The 21,678-nt window shown below is 29.4% G+C and overlaps 1 protein-coding gene across 1 annotated transcript in view; it reads left to right on the plus strand.

Annotated features, from left to right (window-relative positions):
* LOC106685808 (probable G-protein coupled receptor Mth-like 10) overlaps nt 1-20,550 on the plus strand; it is a gene marked incomplete at its 3' end in the record, with an annotated part of 191,976 nt that extends 171,426 nt beyond the window's left edge. The window contains 4 exon segments of the mRNA XM_067045573.1: nt 10,828-10,906; nt 13,899-14,086; nt 14,599-14,767; nt 20,470-20,550. Coding sequence (XP_066901674.1) covers nt 10,828-10,906; nt 13,899-14,086; nt 14,599-14,767; nt 20,470-20,550 — 517 coding nt within the window.
* Nucleotides 20,551-21,678: the final 1,128 nt, after the last annotated feature.

Below are 21,678 nucleotides of genomic sequence, written 5' to 3' on the forward strand. Positions count from 1 at the left end.
ATAAATAATATTATGTTTCGTTTCTTTATTCTACTTTTTTTTTTTTTTACTTACATATTACATTAGTTACATTTTTTTTTCCATAATTTGTCGATAAGGTCCAAAGAATTGGCTTTTATCAACGACTGTAGCTTTGCAATCATTATAGCTAGCTATATAGTTAAATATAAATAAATAGCTAATTGAAACAGTAATGTCACAATTAAATACTGTTAAAACAGCAACTTTCATACAATATATGCCATGACAGTTGCTGCATTAGCTGAATATTGTAAAAAAAACACTATATGTGAACTTATTTTTTAACGCTATATGTGAAGACATTGTTTGTTTCTGAATTATTATTCAGACGAATCACAACTTCAGAGCAAACTGACAAATGCAGAATGTGATGTGAAGTATAACAAGAACTAGGCGACAGGAATGAGGAAAAACACCCTGTCGTACCTTAGGTGTTACTTGTCACTCAAAACACTCTCATTCAACTCCAAATTTTATTTTTTCCAATATTTATTATTTATGATCTATATACTATACGAAATGAGATGAGTTTTAATAACAGTTTCATAAAAAAAAAAAAAAAAAAATTATTGTGATTACAGTATTTAATATTCATTTAGTAATGACATAAAATTGCAGGCTAAACACTGCTATTAACTAAATTGACTGAACACTACATTATCGCCTCATCTAACAGACATTATAATTACTACTACGTTTGGCTTATCTTGCTATAATTATTATATATATAATCATAATTAACTTATTTTTTGATTATATATAATTTTATTATAAATTGATTAATTAATTATGAATTTAAAAACCATTTTTATTTTCTGGGATTTTTGGACAAAATCATGAGAATTCGAAAAAAGTATTATGTTTTCTCTATTTTTGTTAAATTATTTCAAATAGAATTAGTACAATATTTTGTATAGGTTTAATGATTTTTTCCATTCACAAAATAACATAATGCTTTATTTAAGTTGTTATTATATATATTTATTTATTGACATTTACAACTGTATTTGCATAAAAACACATCTAGTAAATTTGATTGAAGATCATAATGGCTCGATACAAGCATGTAGAGAAACCTCCCGTTTCTACATAAGAAGATCTTTGGACCATTATCTTTTCAGACGGCTCAGAGAATTATCAGGAATGGCAGAGGAAGCTATGTTAGAAACTAGTGGGTTTAGGTGCTTAGGGAGTTTACAATGGAAAGATTGATATCTGGTTCGGGCTAGACCGGTTACATATGGGGCATCAACGTCATTATCTGTGACAAAGTTAGGAGCATTGGGAATTTTACGAAGGATTTTGGATTTTAAGGATTGAATAAGAGTGGAATTCGAAGGTTTAGTGGAGCCCCAAAGCTCGACTCCGCATGCCCAGACAGGCCTTGTTACAATCATATAGATCAGTATTTTTAAATGAATTGGAAGTTTAAACCGTTTGTCTAGTAAGTGATGTAATAGTCGGAATCGACGTACAGTTTCCTTTCTTTTCAGTCTTGTGTGAGGACTCCAGGTTAGTCGTTTGTCAAAAATTGTTATCTAATTAATTATTTGAATAATAATATCGCACCAAAATTATTACTCAATCGTTTATTGTTCAAATAACATTTAAACAAATTTTAAACAATTAATACTAACTTTGTTCAGTCTAGATACGAGGAATCCAGAATTAATAAAAAAGAGACTACATCTCGACAAACGACTGACATGGAATCCTCATACAAGACTAAAAAGACAAGAAACTGGTCGTAGATTCCGACTATTGTAATATTTACTAGACAAACGGTCTAAATTGCCGATCCATTACAAAAGACTGATCTACATGACTATTATAAGGCCTATCTGGACATACGGAGTTGAGCTTTGGGGCTCCACTAAACCATCAAATTCCTCCAGAATCCAATCCTTACAGTCCAAAATCCTTCGTAAAATCCTTAATGCTCCTTACTTTGTCACAAATCAAGTCATCCATCAGGACCTCAATATTCCATATGTAGCCGATTTGGCCAGAACCAGATACCGTTCCTTCCATAACAAACTTCTCAACCACCCAAATCCACTTGTTTCTAACCTGGCTTCTCCTTCATTACCTAACAATCCTCCTAGGCGTCTGAAAAGAAGATGGCCTCGAGATCATCTCCTCTAGAAATGTTATTGGAGTTCTATCAGTGGGTAGATTCTCCACATGTTTGTATCATGTCACTATGTCACCTACAGCAAATTTACTTGTTGTATATATGTGTATATAGTTGTAAATAACAATAAATAAATTATTTTAAAAAAAATAAAATAAAAGAAAGACAGAAGTCTATTCGTTTGCTTTTCTCCGGATATCAGAAACTACTTTTTTTTATAGAAAAAATATTAATGAAGAAGGTAATAAAATGTGTTTCGCAGAATATTCATTTTCCCAAAAATTCGTTTTTTTTTTAGTCAAAAATGAAATTTGACTCCTACCCCCTGGTTAGAATACGGTTGGTATCTGGTAGAAAACCCCACCCAAAAAATAAATAAATGACAGTTCATCAAGATCACAAAACAAAACAAGCCGGATTAGTTTTAGTTTGAATCAGTAGCAATGTACCATTACTTGTGTTATTGGTGTGGGGCTGTATTAAGCTTGTACGATAATTCCGCTATATAAACTTCTTCCCTTTTATATTCCGCAAATTTTTTTTAATGAGGAAAACTAGAGAGACAACCACGCCCCGATAAATTATGTACTATCACGGATAAGCCACACGTGACAGTAGGGCTTACACGATTCTCTAATCTAACAAATGCGGTAAACTGATTAAGGGTCGTGTGAGAGTTATCTTTTTTAATCTCCTTTGTTTGTTTGTGCCACTGTTTATGTTTCAAATCCTTCCGTAGATTAATTACCACAAGCATGACAAGCATAGAATGTGGAAACAAAATTAAAATAATAATAATAATAATTAGTTTCTAAATTTTTTACTTCCTTACTAATCCATTGTATTGATGAGGAAGTGAAGAACGTTTTGTCCTCATAATCGAAAATTTTCACTGATACTGTAAGCCGGGCCTAAAGGTCTGCCACGCCACGACGCCACACGTTTGCCACGCCACGACGCCACACATTTGCCACTTACCTCAAAACCTAAATTTCTATAAATGCTTGGTAAAATAAGAAAATAAAAAGGTCGGTATCAAAACTCCAGGTTTCCGGAGAGGCAAACATGGTGGACATCAGTCTTGTATAAGCTATTATGTTCAACTTACGCTATTTTTTATTATAAAATGGAACAAAATAAAGATTAGCGAAATGTAGTCAAAGAAAGCTTTAACATCGGAAAAATAGGTGGTAGATGAAAAAAAAATCATAAAAATAAATAGTACTACATAACCTATAAGTTCAACTTTCGTTCTAGAATTTTCAGCAACTACTTATTAATTTATTAAACCTGACATATATGCCTTTATAAATATGGCTCTATAGACCTTATAGATCTTTGGCCACCCGAACTAGCCTTCTCCACGCCTGCCTGTCTTGGGCAACACGTTCAACAAGTTGGCAAAGCAACAAGTTGGTTGATTCTGTCTCTCCATCTAGTTTTTGGCGCCCGATGTGGTCTCTTGCTCACGGTACTAGCATTCATTGTTGTGTAAAGGCGTCCTGATGGATTATTTCGAGCCACATGTCCCGCCCATCACAATAGTCTAGGAAACTTCAAACCTAAAAAGTAGGTAAAACACCTTACTATCTCCTATATTTACCCCAATCTCCTGGCATACTAAGTAAATAAGCAAAGTGTTTAAGATAAGATCCCCGCTCACAATATAAATGAAGCGCAATTGGCCCCTGCGCCTCTCCGCACACAGTGGACGCACACTAATCTATCATAAAACACCTACGGGTAAGACAAGGGTATCCGAACCAGCAATTCGGAATATAACTCTCTATTTATACTTGTACTTGACAACTATTTTTCCACAGGAGGGTACGAAAAAGTAAAAAAAAAAAATATGTGGTCACAGTCTGATATAGAGTCTCATCTTGAAAAGCACTCGAATAGAGTTGTCCGAGATTATGAAAATTTGTACAGTTTTGTAAATAAATTTGTTAGAGTTTCCATATCTTTTTGATATAAAGTAATTAGAGTCTATCACAATCCACACTTCCTCTGAGTTCTGTACCTTGCATATGTAAAATTTCTCATTGACATATTTGAATTTTAAAAGCGCCTTCTCCGGTTTGGCCCAAAATCGGAACAAATTTGATGATTATTGTAAAAATGGCCCATAATATATTTTATCAAATTCTAACCATTAATTTCCCTTGCACGCGTATATTCCGACTGGTTCGATTCGGCCTAAAGTTGAAGGAAAGTTGGGGATAAACGTAGAATTGGTGAATTAATTTTATCAAATTCTATTCATTACATTCGCTTGCACATGCGTAAATGTATTTTTCTAGACGAACCTAAAATTAAAAAAAAAAAAAAAAAAAAAGATCGCCGCCGTAGATTTTATTCCCATACGACAAATAGTTAGACTTAGAAATACAGATAATTTCCAATATAATAACCTGCACTCTATAATTATCCAATAAAATATAAAATTTTTAAACATAAAATAGGCTAATAAAATATTGACCTATGTGACAATAATAAGGCACGAATAGTTTTAACCTAATTGTAAGGTAGAGATTCTTAGCTCCCTACTTTCTAATCTTCAGGTTTCGACAAGAACTCCTTGAAACCTTAAAGGTAATCCAGACTTCATGAAGATATATTCAGCCTTCAAGTATCAGGTTTTGCGGAAAAAGTCTCAGTTCTTATCCTTTTTTTGTCTGAATCATACACATTTAAATGCCTTATTAATCCGTACCGGTTTGGTTTTCAGTGATTTTTTTTTTTTTATAATAAAATTATATGAATGTTTTGCAAAAATAGCTGTGTAGATTCTTACTTAACTTCTTGGATAGAATTCATTTACGATACTAAATTAAGTAAAAAGAATAACTTACGAAAGTGATCTTTTACACCTAAGTAGACAATTTTTAAAAAAATCTATATTAATAAACAGGTGCTTAGGTAAGTAGGAAAATTAAGGAATTTGCCCACTAGCGCTTTTATAACGTCAGGTTACGTGATGGTTTTTATATTCTAGTAAAAATGCAAGTTATCTTAGAACTAAATGTAAACTAATTTCTGTCAATGAACTCTTATATAAAAATGTTTGAATAACAGGATAATAAAAAGTTTACACCCTCTAGTGGTGTCTGGGTCTAATATAGCAGATTTTTCAAAATGGCAGCAGGTTACGCACGGAGTCCAATTTTTAAAGGAATTTCCTAACGCTGTGAAATGCCAGGTTCTGGTTGATTTGGTTGATCGTTAATTGAAAGATTGAAAATAAAATTCTGTAATGAAATAAAAATGTTGCACAAAAAGGAAAAATATATATATAATTGTCAATAGTATAAATAAGGTATACATACAGATATACAAGAGCCGGGAAAAAAAGGCAGTTATCTCTCCCCAATTTTTTATTATTTTAATGAAAACTATGTATAATTACTAGTCTAAATTGATGAGTCTGCCAAGATAGGCAGGGGGGATAAAAAATGGCGGCTGTTTAAAAACCTTAAAAAACACTAATTTTTCATTCGGAGCTCTACATCTTAAAAAATACTAACAACACTAGAAAACCTAAGAGAACATTATTAAGGCAATCGTAAGCAGACACTGCGATATATAATATTTAAAAAAATACACGACAAGTGCGGGTAATTTTAAGTGGTCTCAAAGTCGACTGACTGTTTAAACATATACAGATAGTCTTTTGTAACAAAAAGAAGCCATATTGTTTGTTTATTGTTGCTTAAAGGTTTAAAACCCTCTGGTAATCAACGCCTATGGCATGATAAAAGTTTTGTAAAAATTTTGTAAAAAAAAAGAGGAGTTATAATTTAGAAAGAAGGCGATGTGCTTTTAAAAATTTAAACACTAATATAACTTTAGGTTCCTTACTGTGAGAGCTTCTGATAAATTTGGGGTCAGTCGTATCCTGTTTATTGTTGGCAAATAGTGAGTGCATTCTTCAAAAATATGTCTAATCGTGAAAATGGACTGAATATTTGCACGTTGGAGGTGGCAGTTTTCTGATCAGGTGAGAGTGCGTGAGAAGAGTATGAGTATGACCTATTCTCAAGCTGGTTACAGAAGCCATATTAATTACGAACAGTGAATTTAAATATCCATATTTACAAAATGATATTTTACATTACATTACTGTATAATTTATATAAATAAAAGTAATAAATTGAGCTTATTTTTATTTAGTGTGTAGTATGTTTACATAAAAAAAAAAATTAAAATTTTCAATCTCCCAATATAAATAAAATGTTACTATATCTTTAAAATAAAACTACAACTATATATATTTTTTTAAGATCGATAATATGTAAATTAACATCAGTTTTAATTTAATACGTTCATACACATTTAAATAGCTCTTTGTACGTCAGTACATTTCAATACCATAATGCCTCACAAAAATAAATAAATTTTTATTATATTAAAATTATAAATCTTATTCTCAAATGAAAAATAATCCTTCTACTCCTCCTTTCTACGCCACTGATTTTATTAATGATCCATATCTAATGAAAAATTACTTAAAGCTATGGCGGAATTATAAAAGAACTTGTCTCCTCCCTTATGAAGGCATTTAGAGAATGCTAAAAAGAAATAACGATCTCTTTGTAATTATGCTAAGAGGTTACAAAAAGTTTTGTTTACTACTTATACAGGAAATCCTGGACATTTTCTCCCTTAGTTGCTGAAAATACAATGGCGAGTTTTGGCGCGCTGTCAACTCTCGCTTGCATTGTTGATCTTAAGGAACAAGACGTGACTCCCGCTCTTATATAACAACCCTTTGTGGAGGCTTTTGTAAATACCTTGCTGCTAAGAAAAATATGATGTCATGTTTGCGTTAATGTGAAACGTACGTTTTATTATCCCGTCACCTAGGAGTTTCCCAAATTTAGGATTTGCATACAAAGGAAGATATAATAGTATAAGAGACCAAGAGAAGGAAAATAAGTTATTTCATCCCAATATTTTATTACTTTAATTAAAACTATGTATAATTACTAATCAAGATCGATGATTATGCCAAGTATAGTCAGGAGGAATGCAAAATGGCGGCTGTTTCAAAACGTTAAAAAAAATAAGGTTGGAAGATGGTCGGGGGGAGGGGGCGGTCAGCAGAAAAAAACACAAATAAACAAACGAATTATTTATTAGTGCCGACGTTTTGACCTAATTCTCACGTCTTCATCAGTGCTATAAAACAAAAAGACAACAACCATCATTCAGAGAGAAAATAAATAAATAATAGACTAAAAAATTTAGAAATATACATAACAATGAAATGAAAATATAAACTAGTTGTTTAATAATTATGGACAAAGACAGTAGGAGATTGATAACATTATTATTTAAATACATATAAATGTGAGTAATAAATAAATGATACAGTGGATAAGAATGTTATATCGATGAGTAAGATTAAAAACCGTTTAGTTAAATAGATGAGTGTAAAGAATTAGATAAATTAATAATGGAGCGTATGAAAAATCCCTTGTTCTTTCCTTTTTCAATATTGTTTTTTCATACGCTCTATTATTAATTTAACTAATTCTTTATACTCATCTATATAACTAAATGGTTTTTAATGTTACTCATCAATATAACATTCTTATCTACTGTATCATTTATTTATTACTCACATTTATATGTATATAAATAATAATGTTATCAATCTACTACTGTCTTTGTCCATAGTTATTAAACAACTAGTTTATAATTTCATTTCATTATTATGTATATTTCCAAATTTATTAATCTATTATTTTTTTTTTCTCTCTGAATGATGGTTGTTGTCCTTTTGTTGTATAGCCCTGATGAAGACCTGAAAATTAGATCGAAAGGTCGGGAGAAATAAATAATTCGTTTGTTTATTTATGTTTTTTCCTGCTGACCGCACACCTCCCCCCCCCCTCCGACCATCTCTCCTCTTTTATATATCTACAGTCAGCTATCTTCACATCATTGTTAAAAAAATAATTTTGCATTCGGAGCTCTATATCGTTAAAACTACCTTAATGTACTAAAAAATTGTTTATTACGTTTATCTTCGTAGGAGTAGCAGTTTTCATATTTGCTAAACAAATAGAATATAGTTAATTAAAAAATTGAATTACAAATAAAATAAAGGCATTAATTTTTGGGTGTATGGAATAAACCAATGCCTCCCATACAGGGGGGGTATTTAGACTATTCTACAAGAATGGGCGTTATGGTGCAACCCAGTTCGCGGAATTTAATTGTGATTGATAATTGCGTGGGTATACAGGGTAATATATTATCTTTTTAATTACCAATAGCGTGCTTTCCTTCCCAGGGCATGAAACGGAGGGTTCCATCGCTACTAAAATTCCATGAACTGGACTGAGTTGTTATTCCCAGCTTCCTCCACCGGGCACGTGCGCGTCTCATAGTGATTCAAAAAAACAAATAAGTCTTACTAATTTTAATGTCATTTTAAAAATCTATCCCGCTAAAACACGTGAAGAAGTTCAGTACTTTGTAAGTATGTACTGGTTCTTGAACAACGGTGTGCAAGGAAGTGATTTGTTCATGATCACGCTCAATCGCCAGATATTTCCTGGATTAAGGATAGCCACTTAATGAGGCTGGGTGGACCCCAGAGGGCTCTCCTAACCCAAGGGCTGACTCATGGAAACAGAGAATAATTATAAAAGGAAGATGGTTCTGGTGCGTTCTCGGAAAACCTCAAATAGTAATTAAACCATTTAATGTGAGCCAACGTTTCGCCCAATGTTGCAGGGCTTCACCAGGGCTAAAAAAAGATACAAACTCTAAAATAAGGTAGCAAAGTAAGAAAATAATATAAAATTTAACTAAGATGTGGCTAATTATGATTTAAAATATGTGAAAATTTATATACAAATTAACAAAGTAAATTAAAGAAAATAATAATAAGATGTACAGTGAAACAAAACTAAATAAACATTACAAAAAAATTATTCGACAATTAACGATAACAGAAATAATAACAAATAAAAAAACATTGTACACACTAAATGATGGGAATAGTGGAATAACAATAAAAATCAAGGAACTTATATTTCTTTGTTCTGTACTTTTTTATTCACGTTGGTTTAGATTAAATAGTTGTATTACTACTTGAATTTTGCTTTGACCGCTCCGAGACCAACTTCTTTTTATGTATTACACACGGTCAATCAACAAATCTTATAAGAAGATTATTAACTGCCACAGCCTGATTCGAACCCAGGTGCTTGGAGTCAATTGTACAGCGCCTTTACTCTCTGAGCTACTTCGTTTCTTTAATGTCATTTAGACAATATAATTTTTAATTAGTTAATGATTTTCTACAAGGCTCACATCTATGAACCTTGTATAATCTCAACATTTTTTATCAATTGTTTTCCTTGAACATTATTGGGTATCTATATGATTTAACATTACATATTTAAGAAAAAAAGTCAAACTTTCTTGAATTGTTTTCTGGACAAAAGAACGAACTATATCATTGTCTTTCGAATACAGGGCAGCCAAAACAGAATTATTTCCAATCCAGTTACATAGAGTTATGTGTCCTTATGTGGTTCCTTTTTTTTTAGAAACGAGGCTTGACTTTTCATAAAATTATTCTTCTGTTCTTTATTTTATTCATGCGATCAATAGCCATGACTACACTGATAAGTGCAATCACTTCAAGAAATATTGATTCAAACTTTTAACTACTCATGTAATTTTACATGGCTATAAAAAGACTTATTTGACAAACTAAGCTTAGGTGGTTCCACTAAGCCATAGAAATCCTCTCCTATCCAATCCTTATGATCTAAAATCCTCATTGATCCTTCCTTTGTCGCTAATAAAATCATCCATAATGACCTCAACGTTCCATATGCTGCCGATTTGACCTGTACCAGATATCAATCCTTCCATGATAAACTCCCTAACCACCCAAGCCCACTTGTCTTCCTTCCTCTTCAGTTCCTGATAACCTTTCTTGATGTCTGAAAAGTCTGTATCACTATGTTCTACTTATTATTCACATTATATTTACTAGTTGTATTTTTTAGTTAATCTAAATTAAAAGGAAAAATAAATTATATCACTACTTTCATCATACTCTGACTCTGTAGTCTAATTTATAAATATGTATGCTGTATATAATTAGGATGTTATATTATAAGCAGTATGTATGTTAGTTATATGTATGTTCTTTATAGGTAATATAATATTTTCATTATAAATCTTGATCAATATATTATTGAAAATAATAAAACAATAAAGACTGAATTGGAGGTGGCCTCCATTTTGACGTTTGTTAATTCTGAAGCTTTCCCATTAAAAAGAACTGAGCCCTGTGTTTGGCACATGTTGTATCAATATTGTATTAAAACTAATCATTCTTTGTATTATTATGATATGTTTTTTCTTTTCTAACCAATGTATTTATTTTTTTCATAAATACCGATGTGTTTTGCTAAAAATTATTGATCTAAAGTTTTCACACAGTGATTTTTTTTTTTTTATTTATTTATTTATAGCAATTTCCACTTATATAGTGGATCTAATCTCAAAAAAATACTTTTATATAAGCTTTAATGTTCTTGGTTTTATCTGTTATATAACAATATATATTTTCTTAATTTAGTAGACCTGTTTTAGTAATATGTTAATTATTAATTCTCTTTTCTTTTTTTTTTTTCTAGGATATGCAATTCAGTTCTTCTTCATGGCTACATTTTTCTGGCTGAATGTGATGTGCTTTGATATCTACTGGGCATTTAGGTAATTTATTTAATATTGCATTTGACCTTCTAGATCTTAGTTGTATACCTGTAAAGCTTCTGTATAAATATTATATATATTTCTGAACTAATTTCTTAATAGTAGCTTAGAGTATTAAACATAATAACATTTTTCCATAAAACACATATGCATAAGAAATGTAGAATCAATGAAAACAGCATTTATATATATATATATATAAAAGTTATGGCCTGAGTCAGCTGTTACATCGGTGTCAGCTGACTGAGGACATCAGCTGATTGAATGTTTATATATAGAGATGTACCGAACCCAATAAAGCCAGTATTTTTACAGCAGTCAAAGCTAGTCAGATTTTTTTTTTTTTTTTTTTAAGTTTTGCTTTCGCTGATATTTAATGTATATATATTTCATTTTCTTTTTGTTATTTATTTTACAAACCAGATCCGTTTAAAAGAAAAACAATAATTGACCAAAAAATTATATGAAAATATCAAGCCAGAATAAAGAATAGTAATCATCAACTTGAAAAAATTATTAACAAAGCTTTCCACAGTTGCGTTGCTGTAACAAGTTATTGGATAAGGAGAGGTAATCTAAAATTTCCCAAATTCTTGACCAGATTTCCCAACTCAAAGGTCTGGGAAATGTCCCCAGAAATTGAACCATTTTTCTAAAGATGTTTGGATAACTGAGATCTCTAAGTATTGTTTATAAAACATCTTGAATATAATAAAACCTCTTTGATTTAATATTTGACTACAATTTGATGTAGGTTCTCACATTTCCCTTTATAAGGGATTAATAGTTTATATTTTTATGAGGTGTAAATAGTTGACCATAGATTGATATAAAGGGAAGATGGTCAGTGGTGTGGTCAGCAAATATGTACAGATAAACAAAATAATTCATTTGTATCGAAGTTTCGATGTTCAGGCCTTTATCAGGGCTGAAAAAACAAAACGAAATAACAAACTTAATTCAGAAAAGAAAATAGTAATAATAATATGTAATAAATAAATAGCAATAAGTAATAAACAAACTTGGAAATATATATATAACAATAAATTAAGTAGATAGTAGTATATACTATTGTACAATAATATAATTCTTACTACTATGATATTATATTTCATCTTCTATTGTTATCAACCAACTACTATCTACTCCTATAGTTATTAATCAAGATAATAGTAAATACTACAATAATATAATTCTTACTTCTATAATATTATATTTCATCTTCTATTATTATCAATCAACTACTATCTAATTCTATTGTTATTAATCAACTACTCACTCACTGTGGGGCACTACAGTCCTTGTAGGACCTGCGCCTCTGCCACCATTCTTCCCCTTGCCTCGCGGTTTCCAGCTCCTAAAATTTTCGTTTTCCATCCCTCTCAAATCATCTTCCAAATCATCCAGTCACCGGCGCCTGGTCTGCCCCTTTTCCTTTTGCCTCCTGGTGCACCATTTAGCATCTGTTTAGGCAGCCTGAAGGGCTCCATCCTTTCCAAATGTTCCAACCATCTTAGCCTGCTCTTCTTAATAGCACAGAGGATATCAGGCTCTCCATACAATTCTTTTAGTTCGTCATTGCTTCTGATTCTCCACCTGTGCTCCTCTTTAACTGCTCCAAAGATCTTTCTCAGGATTCTTCTCTCCCAAACCAGTAGAGATCATCTATTTTCCTTGGTTAGAGTCCATGTCTCAATGCCATACATTACCACTGGCCTAATTATTGTTTTGTATTACAAAAGCTTTGCTTTCCTGGAAGGACTTTTGCATCGGAGAGCTTTTTGCTGGGCATAGTCATAATCAACTACTATCTACTTAGTTTATAGTCATGTATATTGCCAAGTTTGTTTATTATTATTTTATTATTATTTATTTTTATTTTATGTTTCTCTGAATTGAGATTGTAATCACGTTTAGTTTTTTCAGCCCTGATGTAGGCCTGAAATTCAAGTCGAAATGTCGGCACAAATAAATAAGTTTTTTTTTATTTGTGTATCTTTTATGACCCATCTTCTCCTCATTCCCAATTTTTTGCATTTTCAAATAATTGGAGAAGGAAGAGGGAGCTTTCCCATAGCGAAGTCCCTAGCTTTCCATCTAATATTATAGTTTTGTAAATACTTTCACTTTTTAACAAGTAAAAAATTTGAAGTCTATAAGTAACAACCTACAATATGCTAATTCCTGGTTTAACAATTATATTTAATAAAAATAATTTTTTTATTAGTAGGAGATGGTCTAGGTTGAGGTTAAATAATTAAGAAATAGTTTCAAATTATGACGGAAATAGTCAGAGGTGCGGTCAAAAGAAAGTAGTTTCTTAATTTCAAATGCTCTCAACTTGAACAGCCCTGATGAAGCTCTACGAGTGGGGTGAAACGTTGGCAAATTAAATGGTTTGTTAACTATTTTTGTTCTTTTGACTGCACCCCCGACCATCTTCTTCATAATTTGAAATAACACGGTCAATTATTTATACATATTATAAGAAATAGTTTCAATTGATTACAACTAAATTGGTTGAATTGATTTATCCTCTACCACGCAACACGCAACACGGACCATCACCTTCAAATTCAAGTATGGTCAGTCATCTATAAATGATAATTTTTTATTTATTCATTTAGAAAATAAAACATCCAATATAGTCCAACCAGATGACAACATCTATCGGTCAATGCCAAAATTATACATAAAAATTGTAGATATAAATGAAATTTACTAGTTACAATTTTGACTTTTGGATGTTGTGGAGGCTACTACGATTTATAAGCTAGATTAGTAAAATATGAACTAATCTCTAGCAATGAAACTAATAATTCAATTAACAAATACTAAAATTAAAATACAGTAAATTTATGTTCGACACATTTATTAGTTCTTCTGGTAAACGATTGAACAGATATGGTACCATATAGTTTGAAGTTTGTATATCAACTCAGTTGTTTTCGATTCTGTTATCATAGATTATAATATATTTATTTGGTTTCAGTGGTTTGAGGAACCTCACTGGATCTGTGAAGGAAAGGGAAAGAAAGAAACTCATAGTGTACTCCATCTATGCCTGGTGCACACCTCTTCTTATACTAGTCATAACAGTCGCTGTGGATCTATCACCAAGCATCCCAGTCACCTCATTTTTCAAACCACGAGTGGGTGAAGACAAATGCTTTTTCAAAGGTATTTATCGTTATCAATTTTTTATTTTTAATATAAATTGATATATAATACAATCATTAGGACAAACACTGTAACCAATGTGGGTAACTAACTTTCCAAATAATCTTTATTCATTTTGAAGGGAAACGAGAGCTCTTTTTGATCTGTATAAAATTAAAAATATATTATAATGTTTTAAAAACAAATAATTAATTATTAGTATATCTTATAACATTGAAACTTTTCTAAATTAAAATTCTGATCACTCAGTTGAGGGAAGTTTTTTGTATTAATTATTATCTTAGATTTTCATTCTTCATATATAAAGTACATAAATACATAAAACTTATTGTTTTATTATTTTTTTAGGGATTTATTTATTAAGATCACAATAATCACTTAAACTCATGATGATAAATTTGTTATAATTACCCTTAGTCTTTAAAAAAATCATTATAATTTTTGCAAGTTCATATAAATTTCTTTATTTTTTTTTGGAAGCTTTTTGTTAAATTTTTTTTTTGTTCTTTCAGAAAAAGGAGCTACTTGGATATATTTTTATCTTCCCATGGCTTTGATTATCTTAAGCAACATCATTTTGTTTGGAGTTACTGCGTACAGAATATGGTCTCATAGGAGGGAAGCGGCGGTCCTGAAGAGAGGAGATTCTCGAAAACACGATAGTACGAATGATAAAGAAAGGTAATAAATCCATTAATAGAGTCTTGACAAAGTAATTACTTTGAAGTTTTTTTCTATTTACTTTTAAATGCCTCTAGGATAACAGTTTATATATTATATCAATTACAAGATCTTAGGTTTCTATTATTATTCGTTACATTTAAGTAACTGTAATAACTCCGGTTATGTTGAGTATCATTATCCCTCAGCCATAGCTCTTGGGTACAACAGTTGAGGTCTATTCCATTAGATCGCTGGGAAATGTTATTACTATTAAAGAATGTTAATACTATTAAAGAATATATTATTTTGAATTACAGTAGAACCCTGCTTAGATGGTGGTAAAAATACAATAAATAAAGTACTAAGAAAACAATAAGATTGTAAAACAAAATAACTCACTTTTCTGTCTACTATTAACAAGCTAAAAGATCATTCATATACTTAATTTTAAATATTTCTATAACTTTTTTTTAATGGTAAAATAAATTTTAACTTCATGATATATTAATTTACTATAATATTCCCTTTTAATAGATTATTATTATTTAAACTATGTAATATTTATTTTAATATCTTTAAGTATAATTGTAATTGAGTCATCATCTCTATTGAGAGAAATGAGGATAATAATTATAATATTTATTTATTCAATATTTATACAAATGTTAGTTAAAACAACATTAATTTCAAATCTTTTGCATCTGGATGAATAGGAAGGGTTTTAAGGTGGGAAGGGTAATGGAGTGATAAATTATATTAGGGATGGAATATGCCATATGGAAGAGGATCTGATAGTGAAAGATCTGTCAGTCAAAAGTACTATTTGGTAGGCTATTTTATATAAATTTGAAGATCAAGAACGGATACTTCCCAAATAACCAGAGAATTTGAATAGAAGGAGATCGGAGATGTATAATGGACAGTGGGATTGTACTTTTTTTTTTCAATTTAATATTTCACCTAGTTATTGTTCTTTATTGAATTTCAATTTTTACCTAATATATGAGTTAAATTGATATTGTACGTTTTTATTAGTTCTATACTCCTGATTAATCGGCTCTTCCACTTAACCAGAAATCCCGACAAGAATAGATAAGCAGAGTTCTACTGTAATTGAATAATAAAAAAGAATAATTTCAGTAATAGAATGCTAGCATTACTTAAAGGTTTGATAAATGAAATCAGCATGATAACTCGATTACTCCTAGATCTAGGAGAATTAAATTCAATCAAGTCTTGTCTTAATTAACAAAAGGGAATGCTTCAGAAAACATTTATGTTGAATCATAAATTTTACACCCACTATTCTAGATTAAATTAAGAAAAAAATTGAAAATTCATTTAAAGAATTAGGTTGTGTATATCTTTATCCAATTGGTTCATCATGCTATCTTGATTCTACAACTAGAATTTTTTGTATTTATTTATTGATTTTATATTATTTTTTACTCAAAATTACTATTTATTTTTTCCTTTAAAACTATATGAAATGATCACTTGAACAATTATGTGCTGGGCAATCGCAGCTTGGTTTGTGTTCACATTTGTATATATGTTCACATGAGCACTCTTGTATTAGTGATCAAGGTGTTTTGTCTAAGCTAATTAACTAATTTGTTTATTCATGTATCACACTGTACAGCACTCATTTTCAGCCTTGGCACCTGGTGATTAATCCTTGAATATTTATTTAAGAACTAATGTTTTCATTGATGATGGCATTAACAGTGAAATCTTGTGATAACTGATTATAGAGTAGCAGTTTCATAACTCTAATCTAAATAATCTGATTATTATAAATGTAAAGCTACCGAATTTCTCTGATAAATAGTGAATTCACAGGTAGAAAAAATAACATATTATTGGAAAATGTTATCACTAGTAACTGCTATCCCATATCCATTTATCAATATTTCACTATTTAATCCATCACTAGTTTCCATATGCATATTTATATGTCAAATAAATGAAAATGTGATTTGTTTTAAAATGAATTTTCATAAGGGTATTAAATCACTATTTTTCAAATCAAACTTATAGCTAATGACTGTTGTTAAATAATTTTGACATTAAACACTTTGTATCCCAGTCACTAGGTTTATGAATAATGTATGCACTTTCATTTGTTCATTAATATTTTTAAAAATAGCTTTTATATTCATCAAGCTTAATATTTGTTTTTAAAAATTAAATATAGAAATTACACTTTAAGAAATAAGGAAGAAAAATAAATTTGAATATATAATTTCTAGAATGATAGTTACCCACATAAAATCATATTTTATATGATATATTATGCTATATAGAAACCTGAAAAAGTTATTATTTTTTAAAAGAGTTTAAAACTTTTCCAAAACTATGATAGTATAAATAGTAAAGTAAAGAAGAAAAAAAACATCTAAAAACAAATCTTTTGTCTGAATGAAAAATTTAATAATTTCATTTCAAAAATATTTTGACTTTTAGAAAAACAAAATGAAAGATAGTTTTTCTCAACTTAAGATTTTTTGGACATGTACTTTTATTAGAGTATATATATACACATACATATATAATAAAATAACTTCTCATAATGAAACTAAAATGTTATTATAAAAAATGTTTAAATATATGCATTTACTTAGATACATGGAAAATAGAACTTGATTTGAATGCGTTTAAATGATCTAAATTAAAAATATATTTTGATTACAATTTTATGATATAGTTGTATAATTTCTGGATTTTCTAAATTTAAAAAATGATGATTGTCCTTTTATTTATTTTAAATAATAAGGAACAGATTTATAAAATTCAACAAACCTTTCTGTTCTATAAAATCATTTAAATTGAAAAATAGTAATAGGCTAAACAGTGAAATCATGACGGATTTCAAAGTACTTCAATATTTTAAAGTAATAAGGTGTTCCAGAAATAGGTGATTTAACTGTTAAATTTATATCTGTCACACCGCTTAATGTCAACTTAAATTAACTTTTACTGGAACACGTTATCACTTGGTAGCTGCAACCCTATATTCCATTATAGTGATGAATGATAACAAGTGCCATATTATACATACTTACAAGTTTATATCTATTATATATATTATAATCTAAATATTCTATTTATTATAAAATCTTCTGTGCAATTAAGTATATTTACTAAAGAAAACTATTTCTTAAGTAATACAATTTTGTTTCCAACCCATCTCAGTTATCATATTTTTTAATAATTATTTTCTATATCTATTAACCAATAATAATCAAAGGTGTATCAGATTTAGATAAATATTTCTCAGCTATAAACATAAACTTATTAAAAATTATAAACTGACGCTGTTACTTATCAGAACACACCAGGAACAACTATCTTAGTCAATCTCTTGGGGGGATACTACCAGAACGAACTAAACAGAACTGTTGCTTATCAATCAAAATTTGTTGACAAAACAGCAGCTGAAGTTATTATAAGTCTGAAAAAAGTACTAATTTGTGGGCTTAGAACTCTTTTCCTTTAACGTTTTAACTTTTAACATTTGAGATTTAACTTTATTAGGGATAATTTTTAGAACAATATTTATTTTATAAATTCAAATGACACCTCTATCACACAATTTGGTATGACAAACTAAATGACCCAAAAAAGGGAGGGTCATTGAATTTTTGGCTTAGCAATAGGGTAAAGTGATAGAAAATGTTGGTCTATACCAATGATTCCCAAAGCGGGTGCCACCGGCCCCTGGTGGGCACACTGCAGTGATTCATTTGGGGGGCGATGAATAACTACAAGTTGTCACGGTCAACAATATTACTGCTGATGAAAATAAGGTCGAGGATTACCGCAGGTTCATCCTTTTCATTAAGATGATTTCGAATGTTTTAAATTTTTTTTTATTAATTTGTTGGAGGATAGTCCGGGTAGCAGTCAATAAAGGTATCAAAATAGTAAAAGAAAACTATTTATTGTAAACCTGATTTGTAATACTTTTTTATATTACATTCTATTCTGAGTTCAATGAATAGTTTCATAATATCCAAGTTCAGTGTTTCTAATTTACACCTTTCTTTCATAGATTTTACGAAAAAGGTAGAAACATTAATATATATATATTTCCTACTAATTGCTATTAAAATTTTTAAAAAATAGATTTCTAGGGGGCACTAAGTAATATTTTTCCTGGGAGCGGTGGAATAAATAATTTTAGGAACCACTGGTTTATACTTTAGGTGTGTTAACTATCACTTTATTAATAGAAAAATGAAAGAGGCATAGAATTAATAGAAATTCTCTAGAAAAGAATTTAGGTTTAGAAAACACTCTATTTTTAATAAATTATTAATAATGTATAAAATTATTTGTAAATATGGAAAAAAAAGCTTATTAATACTGAATTTTAAACTAACCAATAAATGTTATTTGCTTTATTAAGTGGTATGGTAAATGTGGGAAGGATGAAATTTGTTATAAATGTGCTTACTGTGAAGTTACACGTGCATTTCCCTCTGTTAAAAAATATATATATTATTATAAAAATATGTTATCATGCTTTTTAAGATATTAGTTGTGGTTTTCTTTTATAATTCTGGGTCCTTACTGATTGGCAACATTAAAAGGAACAAGAAACTTTTGGGATCAATCACTCTTGTTTTTAACACATATACATCACATTTATTAACTTCTATTATATAAAAACTATTCTAAAAATTTACCACTAAAATATATGCATGAAGCTCTCGTTACAAATCTTTAAAAAAATCATTTAATGAGCATATGACCTCAATTAATATTAAATTTTTATAATAAATATTATGTGCTTCATTAAAATCGATATAATAATTTCTCTTTATGTTTACTGTTTAATATTAATCAACTTAAAGGTATATGGGACTTTTTAGGTATTTATACGTCATGTACTCTGGAAAGCTATACCTTAGATTTTCAATTTATGTTTAAATTTTTTTTTGTTTTAATTTTTGCTAAGTCTCTTATAAATTATGAGGTGATTAAATAATGAAGACAATAACAATAACCTATGTTCTGGGTTTTCTTTTTAGGAAGTTGATTATATTAATTTTTTGAATTATTGAGGTGAAGAAAACTTCCCTAATATAAACTATTCTATATTTTGTTCTTATACCATATTTCGGGATATTATCCCATATTCATGTACTATTGTTTCTTTATATTTGTCATTTTTTCAATTTCTATTTTAAAATATTGTGATCTACACACATATAGTCTAAAATTAAGGTGAAGATGGTTGACTGTAGATATATAAGAGGAGAAGATGGTCGGGGGTGTGGTCAGCACTACTTGTTTTATAACTAGTCTTGTACAAGTTGTACAAGCACAAAATATAGAATAGTTTATATTGTAATTGGAAGTTTTCTTCACCTTAATAATTAAAAAAATAACCCATGTTTTGTTTTAAGTAATTCAACTCTTTTTTGCTACATCATATTATGATATATTTATCGCATCTCCCATGAGCTCTTTTCAGAATTATATTAATATTAAATATTTTCTAATGATTTTTAGGAGTTGAAGCAATGACGAAATAAATAAATATTAATAGTCAAATAATTAAAAATATTTTAAAATCGAATTGTAAGAATTTAAAAAAAAAAATTCAATTTACTGTGATTTCAGTTAAAAAGGTATAGTTTCCTGGGGTTCATCACATTACTAAAAAATGTTGACTTAAACGAATTCTGAATATTCTATCCTTATTTTTTTAGTCTATTTATATTGGAGGGTCATGAAGAACAGCATTATCTACCATGGTATTCAGATCCAAAGACGAGTACTGACAAATACCTGTAAGTATATAATAATAATAAAAGTGGAAAAAAAGATTTTTAAAGTGCATTGTAAACACTCCCAACTAAATAAAAAAAGAACAAACAAAAAATATGCTAAAGTTCAAACTTCATTGTCTAAGAACCTAGTAATCCTACATATTGGGTTTTTTTTTATTCTACTGAAATAAAATAATCTACTACTAAACTTCATTAAAATTATATATTGTCTCATAACACAATGCATCTAAGATAATCGATATTAAAAGAAGACAAGTGAAAGATAAATTATAACGTGGCCTTGTCATTAAATATAATAAATACAAAGGAAATAAGGACAAGCTTCAGAAATTAGGATGGGTTTTAATTAGTACAAAATGAACCCAACTAATGAACATTCTTATATCTTAGGAGGATAGAAAAATAACAAATAAAAAGCAGAAGTTGTAAAGCAAACAGAGCTACTATTATCTTTACAAAGTAAAAAAATATCTCTCAGATTAGGAGATACTATTGTTGTTTTATTGAAATTCCTGCAAATCCTCGAATTCCTAAGGGAAATGAAGACATTTATCTGATTTCGTTAATAATAGATGCTTTAGACATTTATATAATGCAGAGAGATGAACCATATTGACGGACAAAAGAGTGAAATGAAGAGTATTCAATAAAGTAGATTCGTGGACAACTCTGGCTCAATTGGAAACTGGAAGATGCCTAATTTTTTCTCCTACAACTAATTATCCCAAGATCTGAAGTTATTTATTGCTTACAAGTAGAGTGGCCGGCCATAAGTCAAGTTGTAAACGGAACATTTTCATTATTCATTGCTTTCAAGGTGTCCTGTTGGTTTTCAAAAATATTCTTTTTTTTTTCTTTTCATTTGATGCTATTTTGAAATACACTGAATTCGCAATATAGCTTCCCATAATAAATGCTAGAGAGTACTTTCTATAATGTGTTGATATGCAGTTTACTGAAAAATCTATCCTTTGAATATAAACTGTTAGTTTTTGTAAACAGTTTAATAAAAAAAATGATTCTCCAAAACAATGAGATTTTGAAAAGGATATGTAGTTTATAAAAATAATTTTCATACAAACAAACTCAGTGATCTTCGAGTGAAATAATTAACTATATGCACAAATC

Source organism: Halyomorpha halys, unplaced genomic scaffold, assembly GCF_000696795.3.
Source record: "Halyomorpha halys isolate HHAL.00 unplaced genomic scaffold, Hhal_1.1 Scaffold746.1, whole genome shotgun sequence".
NCBI lineage: Eukaryota > Metazoa > Arthropoda > Insecta > Hemiptera > Pentatomidae > Halyomorpha > Halyomorpha halys.